The 27116-nt window shown below is 38.6% G+C and overlaps 1 protein-coding gene across 1 annotated transcript in view; it reads right to left on the reverse strand.

Annotated features, from left to right (window-relative positions):
• The window catches only part of LOC132590744 (rho guanine nucleotide exchange factor 26-like), an 82518-nt gene that overhangs the window by 6931 nt on the left and 48471 nt on the right, over positions 1-27116 (reverse strand). The window contains exons 9-11 of the mRNA XM_060263654.1: positions 25268-25357; positions 20919-21073; positions 10573-10782 (exon numbers count right to left, since the gene is read on the reverse strand). Of these exons, the coding sequence (XP_060119637.1) occupies positions 10573-10782; positions 20919-21073; positions 25268-25357 (455 nt within the window). The remainder of the gene's footprint in view (positions 1-10572; positions 10783-20918; positions 21074-25267; positions 25358-27116) is intronic.

A 27116-nucleotide genomic window follows, 5' to 3' on the forward strand; every position in this document is an offset into this window, starting at 1 on the left:
CCATTGCTAATCTGAGTAGGCAGGGGGGGGGGGAGCTTGAAATGCCCTGCCATTTCATGTTTTCCCAGGCTGAGAGCATTTTATATTTTTAGTTTTCTGTTGTGTGATCCTTGTGCATTTTCTTGATGTTTTATTTTTAAAATTGCATTGCAAAATCCCACTATTCTACCTTTCCTAAACAAAATAGTGCAAGAGTTTTAAGCATTTCCTGTCTCCCTGCTCCGCCCCTGAAGTCTCCTGACTCCACCCCCAAATTTTAGTGGGCCACAAAGGAGAAATGTAAAAATAACCGGGTCATGGGGGGGGGGGAAGTGTGGGAAACCCTGCTTTAGAGGTTTGGTTCTTAGTCTCCATACCACCCAGATCTCCCATCGTCTTCGATATGCTTGTACAAGAGGGGCCCCCGAGTTAAGAGGAAAGCAGCCTGTTTGCCAGTTGCTATTTCTCCAGTGAAGACTCAAAGTTGCAATTGGTCTCCATGGTAACCAGCAGTGTTCTCTCTAAGCTGAGTTAGTGTGAGCTAGCTCACAGTTTTTTAGCCTTCAATTCACATATTTTTGTCTTAGCTCAGGAAGGATGGCCCCAGAGCAAACTAATTTATGCAGTAGCTCACAACTTTAATGCCAGTAACTCACAAAGCAGAATTTTTGCTCACAAGACTCCACAGCTTAGAGGGAGTCAGGGCTTTTTTTAAAAAAAAAAAAAAAAACCCGCCCAGCAGGAACTCATTTGCATATTAGGCCACACACCCCTGAAGTCATCATTGTTTCACACAGGGCTTTTTTGCAGAAAAAGCCCAGCAAGGACTCATTAGCATATTAGGCCACACCTGCTGACACAAAGCAAGTCGGAACTGTGTTCCTGTGCGTTCCTACTAAAAAAAAAAGCCCTGGAGGGAGTATTGGTAACCAGGCTCTAGGTAATGGAGGACATAGAGGCAGGACCTCAGATTGGGAAGGGAAGCTAGGAACCCTGTCCTGCCTGGCAGTAACAAAGGGGCAGGTGGTGGCAGTGAGTTACCCTAGTGGAAGGAAGAGTAACCCTCAACACCAAGGAGTTGTGGGCAGAGCAGGGTCTGCAATTCAAAGCAGGCCTGTTCCATCAAAATAATCCTAGTTTGCCAGGAGTAGACAACCTCTGATTTAACTGGCACCTGCATCTGGGTATCACAACGACCTGGAAATCTTCAGTTAATGCACATGAAGAGATGCACTGTGTTTGTGCTGATGCAGACAACCTATCAGTTTCTCATGTCAGAATGCCGTTGTATAACAGATTCTTAAGTATGTTTATTGCTTAAATGTGACTTTGTCAGTATGGCATACTGTCTGCATGATGTTAATACATTGTTGAAGAGAACAATGGTGTGAATCTAACAAACTGTCAGCAGAGTTTATCTCCAAATAAGTGTTGTTCTGTTAATGTAAGGATCATTGTACAAATGTAAGGATCATTGTACAAATGGTAGTGCTACACAAGGCATGATTCTTGCGCAGTCAGAAGCACTTACCATGCATATTCTGCTCGGAAAATGCATTCTTTAACTGCATTAAATTCTAAATTAAAATTATTGTGTAAACATATATTAAGTCTATTATTCTGTTGCACTGCAATGCCATGCATAAGTGCAAATATTGGTCATTGGATACAATTAGTTCTCCTTTTGCAACATCTTACTCCAACTTTTTTTTAAAAAACACCTGATAATGGAATGCCCTTTACTTTAGCAGGAGTGGGCCATAGTTGCTACTTAACACAATATCTAAGTCTGCTAATATTTGATAATGACTGTATAAAGACAGCTTTAAGTCAAAATAAAAATAATTGTCAACTACAAAATATGCAGCTTCTATTTTCAATTTTTGTGCCTTTCTACTTCTTAGATTGAAATATTTAAGTAGCACCTAGGACAGTAGTTTACAGCTCTTCTTTTTCAGTGTGCAGCTAGCATTTGATATGTAGTCATAGCTCTGTTTGAACAGAACTAAGGCTTTATAATTTCATAAATATGCCTCAAAGTATAATTTTACTTGCACTAGTCATAAAAAAATTTGTTCTTAAAGCAGTAAAATAAATTCAGATTTGATAAGCAAAGGAGTGTGTATATGTGTGTGTGTATGTACCCCATGGGAAATCTGTGGAAAATGTAAGATATATAGAGAACTATATTCCTGGACATCTATGCAAAAGAAAACCAGCAGTATACGACCAAGCCCATAGAAGCGACACATTGCTAAAAGAATACTTTTAGGGGGAAAAAATCAGAAGTAAAGTAACAATAGCGGACAATCTGTCTCTAAACTATTCAAATAAATAGCTAGGCTACAACCATTTTTAAACAAACAGATTTAAGACCTGAGCCTGTCACTACATCCTAGCACTGTACAAAGCTTATTTCAGTGAAATATGTTCCTCTGTGCGACCTTTGTCAAAGAGCGTCTCACATATTCACATGCTTATGCAAAAAGAAAAATATATTTCAGGAAAAGGTTACAGTTTCTCTTTAAAACCTGAACTCCCAATTACATTTCAAAGATGGTTATGGCACATGTAAGAAGGTTGAAGGTTCATCTTCAAGATCAGAAAAGGTAGCATGAATCCAGCAAATTACTCAAAATTGTATTATCACGTCATACGAAGCTTCAGTACAAAAAAAAAATCAAAAGGAAAAAAGGAAACTGGATTAAACCAGTCTGAGTAGAATACAGTGAGAGTGACAAAATGGGAATTTCATCAATGCCTTTTAGCCTATTAGGTTTCAAGATGTGCACCTTGGCACAGGAAACAATACCTCAGCAACATTCAAAGGACTTTCACTCTCTCATTTACCCATTCTGTCCCGACTTAAAAACCACTTGCAGTATCAATGTGAATAAAGTATTACAAATTACAACTGACAACTTCCTTTCCTCTGATGAGGTTCTATTGAATACTTACATTTTTCAAAGAATGGGCAGTTTTAGGATAGGTTTTCTGAGATCACTGGTTATGAATTTTGAAATTGAGTTAATTCACTGGCTGCATTATGGTGCTTATTAATCTGATGCTGTGGCTTTTCAGTGGTTGACTCTAACATTATTCAGTAGGAACTGTTACAAGATTCACTAATATGTAGTTTCAGAGAAATTTTAGTTGTGATGCGGGGGCGGGAGGCTGTAAAACTTTCCAGGCAAGATGACATGTGGGCTATTCTACAGATAAAACCCCTTCAGCCTTCTAGTTTCTATGGTGACAGATACAATCTTAGAGCTTTGTAGAATTCTGCTTGGATGCTAATGGCATCTCAAGGCAAGGAATTCTCTCTCATTGGGATTTACCCCAGTGAGAACAAAGTGTTTCTTGTTGTGTTGTCTGATGCAGCACACCCCCTGGAACTGGTCCAGCCAAGCAAGACCGACACTCACCCTTCAGTACTTCAGTTTCCCAAGTTACAAAGAATTTTACTACACAATGTTCATGGCTTCATAGCACGCTGTCTTGGACATGAGCTTATTTAATTTTTCATTTTAAAACAATTTTATTCCAGTAACATATGGTAACAATCAATTCTTCGCATTATTAATTACTTCTTTTTATCTATCCCATATATTACTTTTCTAATCCCCCCTCCCCCCGTTATTTGACCCCCGCCGGTGTTGTATACTTAAAATACTAATATTTAAAGGTACCACTAATAAAACAAAAATTTCTGTTTTTCTTTCTTTTAAGGCTTAATCATTATCAAAAATTGTCCAATGTCCTTTTACTTTTCACTCTTTTTCTATATAACTTCTAAACTTCTTCCACTCCAACCTAAAAGTTTCTAAATCATAGTCTCTTAAAATTCTTGTCAATTTGTCCATTTTACTCCATGTTATAACTTTTAAAAACCAATCCCATTTCTCTGGTATTCTCTCTTGCTTCCACAACTGCGCATACAATATCCTAGCAGCTGAGAGCAAGTACCAAATTATAGTTCTATCTTTTTTTCGAAATTTTTCCATATATAATCCCAACAGAAAAGTCTTTGCAACTTTCTTGATTTCATATCCCAAGATCCTAGATATTTCTTGTTGAATCATCTGCCAATACTTTTTGGCTCTTTCACAAGTCCACCACATATGGTAAAAAGAACCTTCATGTTTTTTACACTTCCAACATCTATCTGGCATCTTATTGTTCATCTTTGCCAACTTTTTAGGAGTTATATACCATCTATACATCAATTTAAAACAGTTCTTTTTAATACTATGACATGTTGAAAGCTTTATAGAATTCTTCCAAAGATATTCCCAAGTTTCCATCTGTATTTCTTTATTTACAATGATTGCCCACTTAATCATTTGAGATTTCACTACATCTTCTGTAGACCATTTCAAAAGCAGTTTACATAGTTTTGAAATTAATTTTTCATTATCTAAAAAAAAATCTATTTTGATTTCTGTTTGTTCTTTTCTTATTCTGTCAGTTTTGATATCTTCTCCACCAAGCTCTTTATTTGTTGCATTTGAAACCAGTCATATTTATTATTCAACTCTTCCGCAGATTTTAGCTCTATTTTACTGCCTTGTATTTTTAATAGCTGATTATACGACAACCACTTTTCTTCATCCACTTCAGCTGTTATTTTTATCACTTCTGCTGGCACTATCCATAACGGTTTTCTCTCATCACCATATTTCTTATATTTCATCCACGTATTAAACAAATTATTTCTTATATAATGGTGAGAGAAAAAACCATCCATCTTTTTTTCCCATAGTACATATAAGCGTGCCAGCCGAATTTATTTCCATGACCTTCCAACATCAAAAGTTTTCTGTTTAGTAGCATCACCCATTCTTTTATCCACACTAAGCAGACTGCTTCATGATATAGTTTTAAATCTGGCAATTGGAATCCTCCTCTCTCTTTTGCATCTGTTAAAATTTTCATTTTAATTCTTGGTTTCTTCCCAGCCCACACAAATTCTGAGATCTTCCTCTGTTAAAACTGTTTGCTGTCCTTCACAATCAGAATAGTTTGAAATAGATACATTATTCTTGGTAAAATATTCATTTTAATTGCAGCTGTTCTTCTCAGCAATGACAAATTAAGTTTATTCCATTTTATCATATCTTCATCCATTTTACGCAATAGCTTCTCATAATTATTTTTAAACAAATCAATATTCTTCATTGTTATCTCCACACCCAAATATTTTACCTTCAAGGTAACTTCACAACCCGTTAGCTTTTATAACTCCTTTTGTTTACTTACTTGCATATTTTTACATAAAATTTTTGATTTTTCTTTATATAAAATCCCGCCAGTTCTCCATATTCTTGTGTTTTAGCTAACACCAAAGGTGTTACTTGAGTGGGGTTTTCATTTATAAACATTATATCATCTGCAAATGCTCTATATTTATAAGTAAATCCTTTTATTTTTAATCCTTCTATTTCTTTGTCTTTTTGAATTTGCATCAGTAAGATTTCAAGTGTCATTATAAACAACAATGGAGAGAGCGGACACCCTTGTCTTGTACCTTTACTAATTATCATATCTTCTGTAAGGTCCATATTTATACATAGCTTTGCACATTGTTCAGTATATATTGCTTTTATCATCCTTATAAAGTCTTCTCCCAACTCCATTTTCTCCATAATTGCAAACATAAAGTCCCATTTTAGATTATCAAACGCTTTCTCTGCATCCGCAAAGAATAATGCTACTTCCTTTTCTGGATGTCTTTCATAATACTCTACAATATTTACAACAGTCCTAATATTGTCTCTTATCTGTCTTTTGAGGAGAAACCCCACTTGATCTTCCTTTATAAAGTTTATCAAATATTGCTTAAATCGTTCTGCCAGTATTCTTGTGTATATTTTATAGTCATTATTCAATAATGAAATCGGTCTATAAATTTTTACGTTTGTGACATCTCTATCTTCTTTTGGAATTAACGAAATCACTGCTTCCTTCCATATATTTGGTATTTTACCTTTTAATCTTATCATGTTTATCAATTTTCAGCGTTTCGGTATTAATTCCTCTTTAAAGGTTTTAAAGAACTTAGCTGTATATCCATCTGACCCAGGTGGCTTTCCAATTTTCATTGCATTGATCGCTGCTTCAAGCTCTATTCTTTCAATTGGCGCATTCAAAACTTCTTTCATATTTTCTGTTAAGGGTGCTATTTTAATATTTTGTAAATACAGTTTCATCTTTTCTTTCTTTATTTTAACACCCCTCAAAGGAGCCCCCCGGGACTCCCTTTTAGCCAAGGTAAATCTCCTCAAAGTTTTCTGTGCATATCTTGGACTAATCTCTGTCTGAGAAAAGTAGGCAGTAGGCATTAATTTGCCTTCCACTACCCCGAACAGAAGTTCCAGCCTGCTCCCTTAATGAGAAGCAGCTCAGCTCGGCATTTTCCTACCCCGGAAGTCGGACATGAGCTTACTTAAGTAGTGCTTCAGTCAGGGGCCATAGATTATAGTTCAGTTTACTATAACAGCCAAGCTGTTATTTGTAGCTGCCAACAACCCCATTCTTCACTGACTCTTCCTGGGACATGTACAGAGAACTCAGGAAAGGCAGTCTGCCCTTATACTTAGCTTCTGAAGGAGACATAAGGAGCATCAAAGTGTGAGGAACCACCTATCCTTCTTTCCTTCCCTCAGGTTATCTATGGAAGAAAGGATGGGTGTTTTTTCCTTCTGTAATTTTGGCTTTTACAAGAAGCACCACCGACATGTTGTCTCCCACAAAAACCCAACAAAAAGGAAGACACTGAAGAAAGAGATGTTAATCCATTGTGGGAAGTGCCAGCTGCATGGTTTTGTTGTTGCTATTACCAGCAGAGGCCTAATGAGAGAGGTAAACCATAAAGAACTATTGGAAGGAAAGGAAGATGGTTTATCTTCCTGACCGTGCTACAAAAGCCTGGTATGCGGGAGAGAAGCCATCTCACTCTTTTTCTTCCTCTCCCAAGTTCTGCCACGCTACTTTAAACAGCTGAGTGAACATATGGAATCTTGATCACTACTGCAGGAAGTAGGGTATCACAAGGTAAGGCAAACTCTCTCTCTCTAACAGAACAGAGACAGAGCTCCTGTGCTTTCTGTAGTCTGTGTCCACAGGGGTTTGTGTTAAGATGCCCCCATCATGGAAACAACATGAAGTAGTGTCTACACACATTTGTCCCAGAAAAACTTGCTGTTTCCCCCATTTCCCCCCTTTTTCTGCTGTCACACCTGCACAAAGGAACAAAAATGACAATAATCATGCCATGACACCTTGCAATTCTGACATTCCCTTTCCCTACAAAGTCATGCTGTAATGCCTGGGAAGTCATGCTTCTCAGTTTGGGAAGGATATAAAGCCCTTTAACAGGCTAAAACAGAAGGGTGTGGCTCATTACCACCCACAGTCTTGAGTCTAGCTCTAGTCCTCCTTTTGCTGTAGCATCTGCAGGAATATTGACTAAGACATATTACTTTTTTAATACAAAAAATAAATACAGCTAGGCAAAACCTAGATATTTGTCCCCGGTAAGGTTTCACTGCCTTGAAAACAGATATGAATAAGTGAAAATGATAGAGGAACACATTCATGACAATGTAAAAGCCAATGAAACAATCTATGTTAGACAACCATTCATAAACAAACAAACAATAAATGAAGTTGATTTCTAAATACTTTAAGGTGCAATGGTATTTCTTATTGACATAAAGAATAGTACAATAATTAAAACTCCAAACCATTGAACCATACAAATACAATTAGATACACCTTAAACAGACAAGATGCAACAGATGACTCTGCAGGAGAAAAATGTAATGTTCATTCAAAAGAAGAACAGATCTTGTCTTCTGTAACAAAATAATGCTCTAGCCTCAATTCCTGAAAGGGCGTTTATCCAGACTGTACAGTTTAGATATCGACATTCAGGTCACGTTCTCCAGGTAATACACAAAGAGTTTGCATTGTTAACACAGGCCTGTCCTCCTTCAAAGAAGTATTTGGAGTTATCGCAAGAAGAAGTGATGAGCAACCGGCTAACTGGCTCATTTAAAAGTTAGACTTTTTAAAAGTCAGAACTGATTCACAGCCACAATGCGATTCTTAAGCAGGAACCTTTGTTAGCCGCCCTGAGACCGCTTGCAGAGAGGGCAGGATAGAAATTTAAAGTAATAAATAAATAAATAAACAAATGTACTTTCCAAAAATTTCAATACTTTATGTGGCAAAAGTATTTTTTCCCAGCTATATTAGTTTTAATGTCACTGAAGTGACAAAAAACTGTAGGTCTCTCTCTTCTACTTTCCCTTCAGTACAACTAGAAACCACCCACATACTACACATATGATAGGATATGGGACCAGACCACAGAGCAAAATGATTGTATTTTTCTTCATTTTTTCCCTAATGGGTAGGTTCTCCTGTCTATCTGAACAACCCAATAACACGATTTCCAGATGTTCGGTCTTCTCCAACCTAAAGAATTCAAACCTAACTGATTAAAAACAAGCACAAAAATAACTGCAGCCCCTAACCACTGAATGGTTAACTGCAGACAACAGTAGAACAGGTTGCTAGTAATCTGGATTCTTGCAGATTGTTGGTTGGATCCAGACTAAATTTTCCACTAACAGAAGGGAAGTTGTTGTCAAGTCTGCTATGAATTTCTTAACTAAAATATTAAGTTTGGTTCTGGAGTGAAGGAGTCTGGGAGTTTTCACTGAACTCGGAATGCTGCTAGCTAACTTCCCTACCCCCCTCCATAGAGAGGCCTTTGTTGTGTAGTCTGCTTTGAAATGCTAACATGTGAACAAGATAGTGGCACCTTCCCAGCCTGGATGTCTGTGGGAGGCTGGGGCGGCAAGGTCTCAGGCTGGGAATGAAGGGAGTAGCACCCGAGTGCGAAAATGTATTGCATAGATTGCCCTCCCCGTAGGAATCCTTTGATCTATACCTTAAATGCTGGTTTAATGCCTGTATATCTCAGTCCTTCAATCTCTGCCATGGTCTTCAGTTCTGATTACAATAAACTTGCAACTCTGTTTTAACAAGAGACTCGTTATTGAATTCAGCCGACTTGACAGTTGTAAGTTCTGCCAATTCCTCCTACCTGCTGCAGAGACCCCCAATTTGCCCCTCTTGACATTCTTGGGGGTTCTTTGTATCCCAACAGCAGCATTTCAGGGAAATCTATGGGCTGCAGTGGGAGGGGGATAGGCAGGAAAGGTCTGTTCTGAAGCAGAACATCCAAGGCATTGTTTAGAAAATGAAATAGTGCAGCATTTCCCATTTGCAGGGTCGCAACCCAGTACCAGGCCACAGAAGCCTCAATACCGGGTCACCAGGGGCACCCGACAGCCCCCTCCCCTCTCTTTTTATCTTCGGCGCTGCATGCCACACTACGCTCCAGCTCCTGCCCCCCCCCCCCCCCGCCACCTGTAGCACTCAGAGAGCGCTACAGACACTGCGTGCTGGCCAGAAGCCGTCCCTTGTCCCTCTCTGATGTTCGGAAATATCAGAGAGGGCGGGGAAAGCTCCTGGCTGGCGTGCAGTGCCTGTATTGTTCCCTGATCCTCCTCCGCCCAGAGGAGGATCAGGGAGCAATATTGAGACTGCGTGCTGGCCAGAAGCTCTCCCCCGTCCCTCTCTGATGTTTGGAAACATCAGAGAGGGTAGGGAAAGCTTCTGGCCAGTGCACAGTCTCTGTATCGCTCCCTAAGCATTCTCCGCCCGGACCACAGGGAAGGAACCGGGCCATGGAGGAGAAAAGTTTGGGAAACCCTGAAATAGTGGATTCAGGCAATGATTTCGGAGAGACACTTTAAGATAATCTTTATCCACAGTATTCATGTAGTGAAACATTCTTGCCATAATGGTAAAATACAAAAATGCCTAGATTATGAAGCAAATGAGTATTTGTACCACATAGTAAAAGCAAGTACACTACAGCTAGCAGGCTGTCAGATCTGAACTGGAAAGATTTGCATTCAAATTCCTGCTCAGCCATAATGTTCACTGGGTGAGTTTGAGAATGTTGCTGTCCCTCAGCCTAGCCAAATCTAACCTCAAATAATTGCTGGAAGAATAAATGAGGGAGACCCTGCACTACTGAGAGGTATGAGCCAGCCAGATCCACTTCGTAAGTCCAATAAGAAAAGAAAATACATTCCAGTGTTACACCCATTCCCATGTCAACAAATACAACTTAATGGCAACCAAATTTTCTCTTTCTGTCTTTCTTGCCATTTTATTGACATCAGGGAGCTCCTTGAACCAAATTCTAAGAACTCTGAATTAAATAAACAGAGTTGGCAACATATGCATCCTCTAAGCCAAAATAAGGCTGTTAATGACTGCACTTGATCGGTTCGTTACCAGCAGCTGCCTTACAACATTTGGCATTCCCGTGAGAAATAAGAGAATGTTACCATTGTGAAAAGTCTCTTGGCTCATTGAAAAAGAGGGATATGGTACTGTTTTTAATTCACTGTACAAAGGACTGTAGAACCTGGGAAACTGTCTATTCTTTTCCAAGAGATGAAGTCCGGATGTGAAAAGCAGATTGAGAAAAATGTGTTATTTACTTACTGAGTTTCAGTTCCCAGCAGCAGTTCAATTTTCTCTCCTGCATGGTTACTTAGGACAGTTAATCTGAAGAGGTGATTTGCAGAAGTCTGCCGGGAGTAAAGCATAGTTGTGCTATTTTTTACAGGAGAGGAATTCAGCTCTTCACTGTCACACTGTTCAACTAACAACTGATCCCTTAAGGAATAGTCTGTGACATTGTAGCTCTCTTCACTGCAAAAACAAAGGAAAGACAAGCAATTGCTTAGAGACAAATCACCACTAAATGCGTTGGGAGTCAGGTTTGCGGCACAGCCAGTTTCCAAGAACATTCCATTGCACGTAATTATTCAGACATTTTCCTTTCAGCAAAGAAGAGGAACATACAGAATGTTTACAAAGCATCTGCTTGCCAAGAAGACAAATGAAGTTAATCTTTGAGCCACACAGAATTCCATTCAATGATGCACTTTACATTTTTCTGATGTCCTTTTGATGATGTAAGCACTCTCATTTTGTTCCATTTAAAGGAAGAGATGAGACTAGTCTAATGTCAAGCAAACAAATGAGTGACTGGAGTTGCCCTGTTATTACTTTACCAGTCTTTCTAACACACAAGCATAATTCATATTTCAGAATAAGTTAGAAGTGGCATTCCTTTCTTAATTTGTCTTTCCAGGAAACTCATTCGGCCAAGTCATACCATTAAACATGAACCAGTACTGTCAGGTAGCTGCATATGCACCAGGAAACATATGATATCCAGTACATCAATCAGATCATTGAAAGTGCAAGCTTTTTTTTTTTTAAAGCAAATTAGGGTGATAAAAATTAAAACATTGAAATCAATGCACTATAAAGTCTATGGAGCCTGAAAAAGAAATCTGGAAGTTTCTTGTTGCTCATCAAATGTGAAGAATGAACAACAAAAATGTATTAATGTTAATTAAACAGCATTCTCAAAGTGCACAACACTGCACGTTACTTTTACAGGGTAATATAACTATACAAAATTCAGCTACTTGCCCCAAGGAGCTTAAGTCCAAGACTGGATCAACAGGAAGCAACAACAGAATGGTGGGAGGGATGGAAATCAAGGATATAAATAACAACAGAGGGAAAGAAAGAATAGCAAAGGCAACAGCTACAAAAGGATGAACCAAAGAAAATGTAATTACACTTAGATGTAATTCTCTTTGTTGGGGATGAAGACTGGGGGTCATGGAATACTCTTAGTATCTTTTCTTTCTTTATATCACAGGAAGAGCTCTTCTAGAACAGCTGGGCCCAACTTGTTACCCACCAAGAAGAACACAGAATATAAGTCATGGTGGTATTCTGGCTTTCAGATGTATGAAAGCCCTCCTGTTTATGCATGCAATAAAACTAGAAGGCTTATAAAGTCCCTGGGGGGGTCCCCTTATGCAGCTGGTAGGCTGTGTTTGATTTTGTGGGTCCCAGATTATAAAGGCCTGTTTTAGATGGAGGCTTTCTGAGTTGTAGAATTATGTTTTGTTACTTCCTGTAGATATGAGGGTCTGAATGGGGAGGCAGGCTGACCCACAGTATACACTGGGAAACTGGCTGTACACATACAAGAGATTGTGTAATGTCATGAGGTTGCATTCAAAAGAAATGCTTTGTGTAATGTTTCCTTTTCACTACCAGAGACAAGACCTTTATGCTTGGAGATGTTCAACAGAAAAATCCTTATTCAGATCTTAATGGAAGACAACCATATGGATGAAAAAGATAGTGGTTTCCAGTACAGCAGTGAAATGAGAACGGGAAGACAAAGAAAATTCTACTGAATTAAAAGATGTGCAGCAACTCTCATTCTTTTATTGATAATTTGGTAAATCATGTGGTATTCCCATGTTGTCTGCCACATACGCTTAACTAGTTCAAAATATGGAGCCTAACAGCTGTTACATCTACACATTCATTTCAGAGAGCTTTCATAGGAATCCTGTGCCTTCTCTTTGCAATGCAAGTAATTTCTAGATATAATCAGACTTGTGTACTATTTATCCATATAATCAGACTTGTGTACTATTTATCCATGTACATAAACTAGAGATTAAAACTGTAACACCAGGAACTTTACTGAGGAGAGATCTTACTGCAGCAAAACAAACTGGAATATTGCTACATGCTAAACTTTACCAGATCAACTGTGGCAACTTGCATAGACTTTGACAACTAGAGTCAGATACATGAAATATATCCCATTTATAGGTGAGGGGACAGACTGTGAATGATGTGGTCAAATGGCCATGAAATTGAATATGTACAGCCCCTGTGACCCTGCAATAAACCCAGATCTCCTAGTATCTACTCAGGCAGGTCAGTATACAATCTAAAAACATCAGACAGGAGATCAATCAACCGCTTGTTCTGTTGTACAATTATTGTCATTAATGCCCTTCTGCCATCATCATTACTATTTATAAGATTTTTAACCTGTCTTTCTCCCTCATAGGGCCACCAAGATGGCTAAAGCAAACAGGTTGTTGTTGTCAGTTCTGCCATCAAAATCATGCAAAAGGGGAGGGGGGGAGGCAAATCTGAAATAAAAGTAGCAACACTTTCTTTGTGGTTAAACAATTTTATTTGGTAATATATGGTAATTATATCCAATACTAATAAAATATTAATAAACACTTACTACCTTCCCCATACATTACACTTTCCCCTCCCTCCTCCCCTCCCCCCAAATCTTGACTTCCGCCAGTGCCCGTTACCTAAAATTCTGATATCAAAAGGTATCTTTAACTTTAAAAGAATCTTAATTAAAAAAGGAAATATGTATATATCATTTTGCAGTGAAATAAACAAACACATTTCTTATACTTTATAAAGTCCCACCCAGTTATTATAGTTCATCTTCTTTCTTCTCCTAAAAACCTAAGTGGTATTCTCAAAAATTGTTCCAACAGGCCTTCGACATTTAACCGAGAGAGAACTGCCACTGGACATCATATAGAGCACCATGCAGAGTACCGATCGTCACCATCAAACTTTCAGAACCGCTATACTGTACTGTATTAATACAGCACCATGAAATGTTTTAAATAATTTAAATATGTAATTATGTTTTATATGTTTTATTGGTTTTTAATGGAAGTGATGTGATGTTTAGTTTAGTTTTAGTTTAGTTTATTTGTAATTTGTATCCTGCCCTTCCCACCAGGTGGCTCAGGGCGGCTTACAGCATAAAAAATCTAACATAAGAATATAAAAATTTAAACATTTCACACAGTTTACATAGTTAAAATTAAACATTTCACATAATTTACATAGTTAAAACATTAAAAAAACATACAGCGATCTTATAAAAACTACACTCAGTTTCAAGTGCCGATTAGTTGTAAGCCAGCCGGAAGAGGACTGTCTTACAGGCCCTGAGGAATTGAGCGAGATCCCGCAGGGCCCTTACCTCTTCCGGAAGCTGGTTCCACCAGGAAGGGGCCATTACGGAGAAGGCCCTATCCCTAGTAGATTTCAAACGGGCTTCCTTTGGCCCGGGGACAACAAGGAGATTTTGAGTTCCCGATCTCAGTACTCTCTGGGGAACATGTGGGGAGAGACGGTCCCTCAGGTAGGCAGGTCCTAGGCCATATAGGGCTTTAAAGGTAATGACCAGCACCTTCTACCGAACTCGATAAAGTACTGGCAGCCAGTGCAGAACCCGAAGTCCCGGCTGAATGTGCTCCCATCTTGGGAGCCCCAATAACAACCGGGCAGCGGCGTTCTGCACCAACTGCAATTTCCGGGTTCGGCACAGGGGCAGCCCCATGTAGAGGGCATTGCAGTAGTCCAACCTCGAGGTGACCGTTGCATGGATCACCATTGCTAGATCGTTACGCTCCAGGAAGGGAGCCAGCTGCCTTGCCCACCTAAGATGGAAAAATGCGGACTTGGCAGTGGCTGCTATCTGGGCCTTCATTGTTAAAGAAGACTCCAGTAGTACCCCCAAGCTCTTGACTCTATGCGTCGCAATCAGCGGCGCACCGTCAAAAACTGGTAGGGGGATTTCCCTTCCCGGACCCCGACGACCCAAGCAAAGGACCTCTGTCTTCGCCGGATTTAGGCTCAGCCCGCTCAGCCTGAGCCACCCAGCCATGGCCTGTAACGCCCAGTCCAGATTTTCTGGGGCGCAGACCGGCCGGTCATCCATAAGCAGATAGAACTGGGTGTCATCAGCATACTGGTGACAACCCAGCCCATACCTTCGGGCAATCTGGGCGAGGGGACGCATATAGATGTTAAATAACATCGGGGAAAGAACCGCACCCTGAGGTACTCCGCAGTCAAGCGTGTGCCTCCGGGACAGCTCATCCCCAATAGCAACCCTCTGTCCCCGACCTTCAAGGAAAGAGGAAAGCCATTGCAAGGCCAACCCCTGAATCCCCGCGTTGTGAGCCGCCCTGAGTCCATTTGCGGAGAGAGCAGGATATAAGCTTAATGTAATAAATAAATAAATATCACCCAATGTCCTTTTACTTTCCATTCTTTTTCTATGTATCTTCTGAATTTATCCCAATGCCTTTTAAATCCCTCTAAATCATAGTCTTTCAAGATTCTTGTAAATTTATCCATTTGACTCCATGACATAACTTTTACAATCCAATCCCAAGAAAATCATTAGCACTTAAAGAACCACAGGAAAAGATAGTGTTGTGGCCTACAATTACAGTAAACAAAGGGAATGCCTAAAGAAGGGATCAGAATAGAGGCCCTCTATTTCCTTGACACAGCCACTCCCCCAGGTCAATGATATATATCAGATTCTACCTAGACTACAGTACGGCAAAAATAGCAATCTCATATGGGTCCCAAACATAAAAGAGGGACCCTCCCATGTTTGTGGAAGACCATCACAGAAGTGAACCCCCTGAGCTAATTTCAAAATTGTATTTGAGAAAACAACTCCCCTCAAAAATCAGCAAAGCTTGCTAAACAAAGCTCACCTATCACATTAATGATATCCCTGCAGATACCATCACTTTTTGCCTTGTTTCCAAAGCAGTGTATGAATGCTGTACGGCCTGAATAGGATAGGTTAATGAAGGATTGTTTCATTAATACCTTTTTAGCTGCCTTGATGTTTATTTTATGCTGGTTATATAGCTTGACTCGTCTGCTTTTGTTTTATTGTTTTTGCTGTGAGCTGTCTTGAACAGGTATCTGGAGAGGCAGCATATACATATTCTAAACAAATAAATAGTTTAACAGCTCTTACATTATCCAAAGAGGAAAATTTGAGTTAGCATATAAGGAAAAAATAGGCTGGATAAGAGCTGTTAATTTTGCAATTATATCTCCTGCCAAATACCAGGAGACACACTAGACAGTAGTCTGCAACCAAAGAAAATTTCTGTTGATCAAAGCAAATGCATACAAAATGCCACATATATAGTTCTTTCCCTTGACTTATAAATTCTTCAAAACACACACAAGTATTTCTAAATTTCTCTCCATTATAAAAGTATCCTTTATTTTATTTTGCACATTTTTGTTCTGCCTTTTCATCAGTGGCATGCGTCATTTTACTCTTCTACAGTCGTTCCTCACAACAACCCTATGAAGTAGGTTAAGTTGAGACTGAGTAAGTGGAACAGTACAGCAGAGTGGGAATGTGAATCTAGGCATCCCAGAATCTAATCCATTCCTCTAAACACTCCAGCACATTCCATTCAAAGCAGTAAGCACTGCAAATCAAACTTCAGCAGTTTAAGGAAGCTCAGCTTGATTGCTCATTCCAACAAACATGAGAAGGAAATTATAATGTAAATAAAAAAATTATAGAGACATTTTTACTTAGTCAATTTCCTGGAGTTTGTAAAGCAATGAATTCCAGAGCTTTGCTGCTCTGGAATGAGAGAACCAAATTTCCAAGGGGGAATGTATCTATTTACTGTACACATTCTATATAAGATCAATGCCAAAAAATAAGTGTTATTATGGGTGTTCCTTTGGAAAAGATAGCTAGCAGACATTATATGAAAATGGATATGTAAGAGCGAGTTTATAAAGAAAAACCTCCACTGCAAGTACTAAGATGTTTGCTTAGTTTGCTCTACTTATTACATTTAGTGTCTTTATGCACAAATCACTACATATCAGAGAATACCATCCTAACTACAATTTTTTTAAAAAAAAAATACTTCTGGCTCTGAGATCCACAAAAGTTGTACTATAATTATTTAAACTTATGCCTCAATCATTTAAGTTGTTTAATTAGGAATCCAATGGCTTAACATTATTCTGAATTTCTTCCTGGCAAATGCAACACCAGCTGTGGACAGGTAGCATTCCAAAGTATTATTTGACCTTTGGCTGCCTTCCCACTTAAAAAGTTCAGCTGCATTCCACTTCAAGGATTATCTCAGGGACTGACAAGTCATTAGACACAGACAGAATTTTAGTGGTATCCTCAGGGGATTGTGTAGAACATGAAGTAAGGCTATTTCATAACTACTGCCTCAATATAGGTTTATAAAGGCGTTTTTGAAATGTATGCAAACCATTAAAGAGGCCTTAGAGCAGCCTGAAGAGTTATTGTTTTAAATGAAACAACATATAGGTATGTATAATGGGGGAAAATCATACTGGAGAAGATCAAAGAAAATATATTAAACTTTAGGGCAGGGGACTTTAGGCCACAGTAGGATAATTATATGTTTGTATAGGTATATGGTATGCAATAGAGCTTCCAAAATAATTTTATGTATGGAACTTACTCTTCTCCTTCATTAGTTTCTCTATGGAACTTGCTCATTTTCTTTATTAGAAGCATCCACTGGGTAAATACCAAATTTCTAGATTTCTGTAAGGATGCTTCTTTCATGTCTGGTTGACTTGTGTTAGCACAGAAGAAGAAGGGAATTAGTAATTTCCAACCAGCTGGATAAGACCTGAGCTGAGCATCTCTTCCCCCACACCTCTTTTCTTCAGGTACTTTAAAGCCTGGACATGGCTTTAAAACACAAGCATTTGGTTCTTGGCACTTTGGTTTTAGCTGTGGGCCTTTGTGAGCTGTGGCGGTGGTGAAACCAACATCAACCTGGAATTGCTGTAGCTCATCATCAGCTTCAAGAGTGTATGGCAGTCTGTTGGGTTGAATATCTCTTCTGAAGTGCAGTACATTTTATTTTGTAAACCACGCTGGATCTATGTAGCAGCAGAAATTAATGTGTAATCCTGCAACAGACCATCATTTGTTGTCTGGTAACAACCCTTGGTGCTGAGCAGCATCAACCAACACCTACTTGTTTGAGCAGCACATGGAGGGAAGGAGATGAGGCTTGACACTTCTCAGCAGAGTTAAGGCTCAGGTGAGGATAAACAAAATTGCTAGCTATATTTGGAGATAGGGGAGTTGCCTGATGATAGTCGCTGTGGACTACCTAACACATCTCGCCTTTAAATATACTCTGAAGTAGACCAGCCATTTAAATAAACCCAAGTATGGTTGTCTGGTGTCTTTTGGGAAGGATGGTTCTGGGGTCGAAAGTGGGCTAAAAGTATTTAAATAAAGAGGCAAACAAACAAATCCCCTTTCTGAAAAATGTCATTATTTCTAGTAAAAGTCTATAGCAAACCGTGCTGAAGAGGTTTCTCTCTACTCATTCTCTGCTCATCTTTTTTGGGGTACTTATTTTTGCCCATACATATGAGCTGGCCCAGGGCCTACTTGGCCTAATTGTTAATCCAGCCTGCCGGCAGGGACAACAAACTAGGCATGGGGGCCAAGGCCTTTTGCTGAAGTTGGTGGTTAACTGTCTCTGAATATGGAGATTCTGTTTAGTCACCATGGTCAGTAGCCATTGATGGACCCCTTCCCCATAAATCTGTCTAATTTTTTAAAGCTATCTATGCTTTCATTCTTCCCTAAAACAGGCCAGTGGATGCTACTATGACTCTCTTCAGGTCCTTGAAGGAGGAGATAAGTGGCTATAATAGCAGCCCGGAATTATTTCTCCAGGAGAGGTATTAGAGATGGCACTATTTCTTTATACTGCCATTTCCCAATCAGGAGAGGCTGCCACAATAAAACTCAGGCATTCTTTCTAGTATAGAGTCTTAACAGGAAAAGAGTGTTGTGGCAACTGACAGATGCGGTTACTTACCCTGGAAATTCCACACAAAGTATGAAGTGACTTTTTCAAAAATCCTCCATTTTTTGCATCCTAATGTAGAATTTGCACAGATATTACTTTCTCCCTCTAGATCTTCCTCAGGGAGAGGTTAGACAATCATGAACTTTCCCCTTGTCATGTTCCCTGATTCAGTTATCCTCATTACAGGTAAATGGTCAAACTGGGAGATCCTATAGTTTTTGAATAAAATATCTTGTTTGCTCCTCAGTTGGGTTTAATCATATAGTATCTTTGGTTATTCATACAGTATTCTGTGGATATCACATGTTCATACAAATGTAGGGTCTCCCAGATTAGGTATTCCATTTTCCCCCATAGTGAGGCAAAACAGGCTCTTTTTCAGACTACTTTTCCACACACAACAAAGTGAGTTGATGCATGCCTGAGGGCTTTCTCTGACCTCTCTGCAGTGCAAATTCAGAGGACGAAATCTGACATCCAAGTGGATTCAGTGCTATGATTTATCTTTGTATTAATTTTCTCATTAATTCAAACATGCTCTGCTACCTTTATTCAACAATCATACTTGAATTTTTTTCATGTCCTGTACTATTTATAGAAGAGTGAAATAACAAAAAAACTGAAATGCTCTAACTGAATTCCTCAAAACCACATATAACATGCTTGGAAGGGGATCTTAAAACCTAATTGTAGAATGCCATGTAATTTAACCACAATGGACACATTAAAGATAAATTAATTACTTGAAAAAGTACAAGAACGATACCCAAAATAAACATTCAGGCCAAATCAAATTATTTATTTTACTCATTGTATTATAGTCCATCTATAATCTGAAGATCTGCTAGCATAAACAAAATAAATCATGTACCTATAATAATATCATATGACATGCAAGACCAAAGTCATAGGTTCTAAAACAACTAACCAAGTATTCAGCTGATGCTCAAAACAACTAAAGCATAAAGATCCATCAGGATATGCTTCAGGCTTTGAGATTATACTTTATCCTTCTTATGGCTTATTCTAGCTAAATCTGAATTAGTCTCATTGCTCAGATGCCTTTCAGCTTGATTGCTCTATGTATGTGTTACTTGTAATTCTTTTAATGACACCTTTGGTATGTGAAGAATTTTCAGATGCTTTCTTTAAATATAAAAACAATGCTGACGACTGTTAAACATGCAATGTTAAACCAACACAATCTCCTGGATAATTTTGACACACATCAGCAATCTCAGACTAGATTAATTTTGGAATGACTGTTTAACTGGTCCTCATTGGTTCAGCTCACACCTACAGATAAAATAGTTGGTTTGACTAAATAAAGAAACATTTTACAAGACGCTGGAAATCACAGGTCTGTATAGTCTTTATAGTCATTTTAGAATTCAAATGACAATAGACATTTCAAAAACTGAGCCTGTTAAAACTCATTTCTAATTTAAAACAGTGTATCAAAATCTTTCCAATGACTTCTAATTAACTAGCTGACTCTTGAAGAGGTAAGGCTATAGGATCAAGGTTAGACCACATACTTTAAGATCTGAGGTTCTATTTACAACATCTCCAACGGAAAGGATCTTGGGTGGCAGTGTTGAGGACTTTTGCCTCCGCTAACACTACCAATTCTCTGGAAGTCACTCCCCAGGGAGATTCGTCTGTCCCCTTCTGTTGCCATCTCCTGCCAGTGGGTGAAGACTTTTTTGTTCTGTTTGATCAATCATCCTTCCCCCCTAACCAACTACTGGTGGCCTGCTATGACCATTTTTCTCAGAACTGTGTGGTTAAAACTCTCATATCCATTCCAACTCAGACTCTACATTAGCAGTGACAGGATCAGCTGTCTGAAAGATACTTTTCAGTTTATTCAGTGTGAGGATGTAGAAAAGATCCTTGGAGGTTTGAGGCCTACTACACGTTTGTGTATGACCCTTGCACTTCATGGCTAATTACATCTACTGAGGTGGGGCCTGGCTGACTAGTTCCAAGAGGTAGTTAATATCTCTCTGAGGAAGAGGTGGTTGCCCCAAGCCTTGAAACAGACTGTGGTGCAACACTTCTTTAAAAGCCTACCCTGGACTCAGGAGATCTCAATAACTATCAACCAGTCTCAAATGTTCTATTCCTGAGCAAAGTGATTTAACAGCTGGTGGCTGGACAACTTCAAGCTTTCATGAATGAAGCAAATTGTTTAAATCATTTTCAATCTAAGCCCTGGTTATCGGACTGAAATGACCTTACCTTTTCTTCTTAGTGATAATGAGGACATCGTTAAAGAGGAAGAAGTACACCTGTTGCTTGGAGGTCCTTTTGGAGAAAATGCCAGTGTCCTCCACAAATGCTGTCAATTCACCCCGTTTCACTAGCCACCGGGAAGAAGACACCAATGGAAAAGGCTATAATGTAAGAAATTTGCAATTTATTATTTTCTTAGATTCAATCAGATTTTCCTGGATAAAAATAGGTATTCTGATTATCATTCTGATTATCATGTAGAAACTTCAAACCAAAACTGAAAATGCAAATTTTTGGACATTTTGAGGGCAATATATAATGCTGATTTCAATGGACTGCTTACAGCCATGAAAAGTTGGGATACAGATCATACCCTTCTATGAAATCCATTGTTTTGAATGAATGTTTTTTTTTTAAAAAATTACTACTTTTTAATTCTACTTTTCTTCTATCAGCAAGGCTTATATTCCAAGGTGGTCTTCCATTCAGGTACTGATCAGACATGCACTGGATTAATTTAGGAGCTTACTGTACCAGTTACCCTCCGACAACATCTTTTAATTCCTTCTCTTCTGTTGCTCTTTGGCTGAATGAAGACTGCGTAGTATAGGTTCACTGGCTATTACCCTAAATGGTATATCAGTACATATGTCTAATAGAATGATTCAGCTAACTCATTACACATCAACTAGCAACATAGGACAGATGAATCCAGTCAAGGCCAAGCGAGTTGCAGTGTATCCTGTTGTGCATGTCTCTTTGGCTGCATGTGCATGAAGTAATGGATTGTACCTTTATTATTTTTCAAAGCAGCAACTGTTAATCTGAACCTATTATTGCACATGGGTCGAGGATCTAGGTGGGGGGCTACCGAGTACATTATACTGCCTTGTGGACTGGAAAGTAAAAAGACAAGTTGAGTGGCTTCTGCAGAGGTACAAGCCTGAGCTGTACAGCACCAGCAACTGGCATTAGCTCACCCATTGCTTTCTCCCACACATTGATGGCAGTGCATGAGAAGGCAACTGGTAAACTTCTGACAGGTGTGAACCAGGCTCTTTGGCCCCCTAGTAGACCACTGGCAGGGCATTCAGGGCTTCTTGGTTCCCTCCAAGGCTTTGATTCTGAATGTAAAATGAGAGAAGAAATGTTCCAAAAGACTGGATGAAAGAGACTGTCATTTCAGCTTTCAAAACTCCACAATTAATCTCTAAATCATATTGTCTGGATTCTATTAAGAGTAAAAGTCTTCATAATAATGTCAAAGCCTTGATGGATTTAGGGAGATTTGTGGCAGCATACAAATTGCACAAAAAAAATTCCAAATATATATAATAACACAAAGTTTTCATATGAGCATGATTAGGAAATGTCTCTAAAGTTTTCTTCTATATGAACTGAGTATGTTTCTGATTTTCAGAACCAATTTATGTATCTGGCTAAATCCTGAACACATATATTCTGCTGTTCATTTGGACTTCACTTATCATTTTTCTGATAAAAAAATAAACTCTCCCATAAAGAGAGCTGAACATTCTGCTAAGTACATTGGTAATTTTTACAATCCATTTGGAAAGCACTTGGCTCATCAGTGAAACAACATTTTCGACAATATTCAGTTTATGATATACAAAATGAGGCAATATACAAGAAAAAAAGACACAATCAAATAGTTTATTATTCTCATGATGTCTTAAACCTACAAATGGTTGGGGGGTGGGGAAAGGCCATTACTGCATAAATAAACAATAAGCTTAAATGTCAAGTAACAGAGAATGAGAGGTATGGCTCAGGGGAAGAGCCTCTATTGGGCATACAGAAGGTTCCAGGTTCAATTCCCAGTACCTCAGCTAAAAAGACTGATACTAGATGATACAAAGATCCTAGAGAGCTGCTGCCATTCTATTCTGAGTTTTTTTAATGTTCTTTCCTAACTGTTCTGGTGGTGCTTGACTATTTTAATTTTCAATATGAAAACTGCTTTTTACTATATTCAAGTTTTAATGTTTTTTATTTAAATAATTGTATTTTATCATTGTAAATCACTTCAAGGAATCTGGATGAAAAGTGGTCACTTGATAGTTTTACTACTTTGATAACTTACTACAAGACTTGAGTCTGTATGTTTTTCTCAGCCTCTCAGCAGAGTTTGATTTACCACCAAACACCCTCTTTGGTTTTTAGAATCTGGCAGTATTTTTACATTAAAATCTAAACAAAGTACAGAATCAAAGATATAAAATAATGGTTCAAAAATATAACAGCCTTTGATTATTCTTGTAAAAACATTTCTACACTAGTGGAAAGAAAATTAGATTTGGTTTTTGTTTGTATTGAACAGTATGTTCTTCACTTAGCTTTTTACTATGGACTGTACAAATTTAATAACGGGGTGGCTGATCCGTTAAGCCAACAGAGAGCAGCTTGTACAGCAAGCTCAGATCCTTGCTGCTTGCCTCCTTTACAGTAAAAGCAAAGTAAACTCATTTGCCAGTTCAGGGGCTGCAGACTGTCAGCTCCCTTCTTAATCAATATTAATTTTTCTGTCGGCCTGCCTTTCTAGACCTCAGAACTCATTACCAGTTCAGGGGCTGCAGACTGTCAGCTCCCTTCTTAATCAATATTAATTTTTCTGTCGGCCTGCCTTTCTAGACCTCAGCCAAGTTCCACCCCCCACACACACACATCATTTCTTCTTAAAGGTACAGGCTCGTTTGAGACAAAGTCCATGGGTGCCCAATGGAAAACTACAGAAAGGGGTGAGGAATATTAAAATAAAGAAACATTGAAAGACCTAGAGTTCTTGCTTTAAAAGACCTAGAGTTCTTGCTGCCCAACTTCCAATTGTAGCAATGGAAAGTAAGTGAAACCTGAGTCAGTGGGTGTGATTTTGTTTGCAATGTAGGGGTGCCAACCTCCAGGTACAACAGCTCCAGATGACTGAGATCAGTTTGCCTGGAGAAAATGGCTACATTGGAAGGTGGACTCTATGGCATTATATTCCAATGAAGTCCCTCCCCTCCTCAAACCTTACCTTTCTTAGGCTCCACCCCCAAAATCTCCAAATATGTCCCAACCCAGAGCTGGCAACCCTACTGCAATCAATCCATGACAATCCATGGAGAGTTTACTTTTATCTATTTACTTTTTTAAAGCAAGAACTCTAGGTATAAATATGGAGATTTCTGTTTGTTTATTTTGCTGTTCTGCTGTAATCAAGGATGTGTGTGTCATCCATTATATAATTAATTTCCTTCCAAATGTACTAGAAGAAGATGATATTGGATTTATGTCCTGCCCTCTGAATCTCAGAGTCTCACAATCTCCTTTATCTTCCTTCCCCATAACAGACACCCAGTGAGGTGGGTGGGGCTAAGAGAGCTCTCCCAGAAGCTGCCCTTTCAAGGACAACTCTGGGAGAGCTATGGCTGACCCAAAGCCATTCCAGCAGGTGCAAGTGAAGGAGAATCAAACCTGGTTCTCCCAATTAAGAGTCCCCACACTTAATCACTACACCAAACTGGCTACTGCACAAAGGATGCAGTCCTAAACACAATTACTAGTGAGTAACCCACCACACACACACACACTCAATCGGACATGTGAGTCACCATGTTTAGGACTGCAGTGCTAATCTTGCCCCTGCCCACTGCCTGAGAGACCACCCTTTCTATTTGGTTTTAAACATCCATGCTGTTGAAAAAGTCTGAAGTGGTTGAAAGATTTCATACTGTGCTGTTATTTTGGTTGGTATTAACAAAAGCTATTGCACAGTTTTAGCTTTTGGATTTTTAAAAAATACAGTATTTTAAATATCTCTCAGGCACACATTGAAATGTGAACTATTTTCTGTGCAATCTTTCTGTTTCTTGGGGCTGATACCTGGCTTTTAAAGTTTTTCTGCTTTCTTTCATGCTGCTAAATGTCATGTGCATTTATGGTACAGGAATAATATTAGCTTTACTATAAGATGGTAGGCTTCTTTAAACAGTAAAACTGAATAGAGTAAAATAGATTGAGAAGCCTTACTGTCTAATTATCTGGTTTACATGTCTAAACAATTAGTTTAGGGTAGAGATTAAGGTGCTGGCCTTGGAACTTAAGTAATGAAGCTCATTGGGTGAATTTAGGCCAACCATCCTCTCTCAGCCTAACTTTTCAATCTTTTAAATATACAATTACATTACAACTTATTTTGGAATATGGATGTGTTTAGACATTTTTAGAAAATGTATAATAACCCACTAATCTGGCACTGACTTTTCACATATATAAATTAAAGTTAAATGGTCATAATAAAAAAGGAAACTAAAGTTGAAGCTTGTACAACAGAAGTTTGAAAGAAAATATTGTACCTTGATCTTGAATTCCAACTGGGAATTAATAGTGTACATCATTTCTGTCCTTTCCATCTTCCGAGCTCCTTCATTGCAGAGCCGAACCAACTGGGAAAGAAGACGTTTTAGTTATTTTTATCCAGAATTTCAAGCTTTATGTTGCTCTTTTCAATACAGATGATTTTCATAAATTCTTAATAAAAAAGGGGATTAAGGAACATATGCAAGCTTTTATTTTATTGGTAAAATTGTAAATTACCCTTTTCAATAAGTGAACCATCACGAGCAATGATGATTGCATTAATTCTGGAATACAAGGATATAACTGTGCACAGAACAACTTTTTTTAAAAATGAAATGCAACTATAGGGCTAAGAGTTACAAAGCAAGAGCAGCTCTTCAACTTCCTTCTCATGGTATTTTCCATGCAAACCTCTTCCATCCCCACACTGCTTATACCACTTCTGGGGAAAATTCAGCAAGAAAATGGCACATGGTGAAAGAGCTAGTAGCTCTACTTTTCCTTCACATGTCAGTTCTGAAATAAGTTTTATTTATTTCAGAGAGCCCATGTCATATAGTGGTTAACATGTTGGACCAGAATCTGGGAGGCATAAGTTCAAATTCAGACTTTGTCATGGAAACTTACTGGATGCTTCTGGGCCAAGATCTCTCACCTAACCAACCTCAAAGGATTGTTGTTTTGAGGATAAAAAGAAGGAAGGGAGAACAATGTTGTAAGCTGCTTTGTGTCCCAAGTGGAGCACAAAAAGATGTAAATATCTAAACCTAATCAATCAAACTGAACAACAACTTCCTTTCTTAAATTGTAGCTGGAGGCTGCGTTCTGTTCAGCAAGGAGGGCAGGGGGAAGAAGACTGGAAGGAAAAATAAATCACAGAAATACATTTAATGTATTTCCATCTCTGTTTTCAAATGCTTGAAAATGAAGCACTGGGAAAATAAGATGTATTTCTCTATTTTAGAGAAGAGACTGCATATGGCTCCTGTCACAAATAGTCTTGGGATGTGCATGTCTTTGTTCCACAACAAACTCATTCATCACTTTACACAGCTATGAAGAACTATGCATTACTTTATATTAACAATACTGAGATACCATTGTAACTGAGAAATTGTGTCTTGCCAAAGTGATATATGAAACAGCCTTATTAAAGTTTGCGGTTCTTTTGTCAAATATAAAAAAAATAGTGATAAGTTTATAGCTCTTTCCTTTTGTTCAGGGAAAAACTACAGGTCACCTTGACAAACATCCATCCCCAAAATCATTTGCTGAGGTATCATAATTAAGCAGAAAATCAGCAGTCAGAAAAAAAGAGCACCAATTCTCACAACCAATTTCTCTTGCAAATGTCTACCAGGCCAGTTTTTTCCCTCCTCTGATCAAACTTACTTCCATTTTTTATTCTCAGCTGGGGTGGAAGGGAACTGCTGAAAATGGCCTGAGAGAATGCATTTGTAGGGCTGCATCAGTAGCTGGAGGAAGACTTAAAATATTTTTTTCTGCCTACCTTTTCTCCACTGTAAATGCCCCTCTCACCACCCTATTAGTACTGCAAGACAGTCATGGAGTTGAGACCCCCATTTTGAGATGTAATGGACAGCTATGTCAGTAGTTGTTCAGAGATTAAATTGCAGATACTCTTTTGGTCACTTAATATGTGGATAGTTTGATAGAAAGACAAGCATACAACTGAAGGTGGTATTAGGACACTCCCCATAAATTCTGAGATTCATTTAAGTATATATAATTCCATTATGTTTGTTGGTTCTTTCATTTGTCTTTTGAAAATTCCTGCAACAGGTGATTTGGACAAGCACTGTAGATGACAAAATAAAATCCCAC

This window comes from Heteronotia binoei, unplaced genomic scaffold (assembly GCF_032191835.1).
Source record: "Heteronotia binoei isolate CCM8104 ecotype False Entrance Well unplaced genomic scaffold, APGP_CSIRO_Hbin_v1 ptg000568l, whole genome shotgun sequence".
In the NCBI taxonomy this organism is placed as follows: domain Eukaryota; kingdom Metazoa; phylum Chordata; class Lepidosauria; order Squamata; family Gekkonidae; genus Heteronotia; species Heteronotia binoei.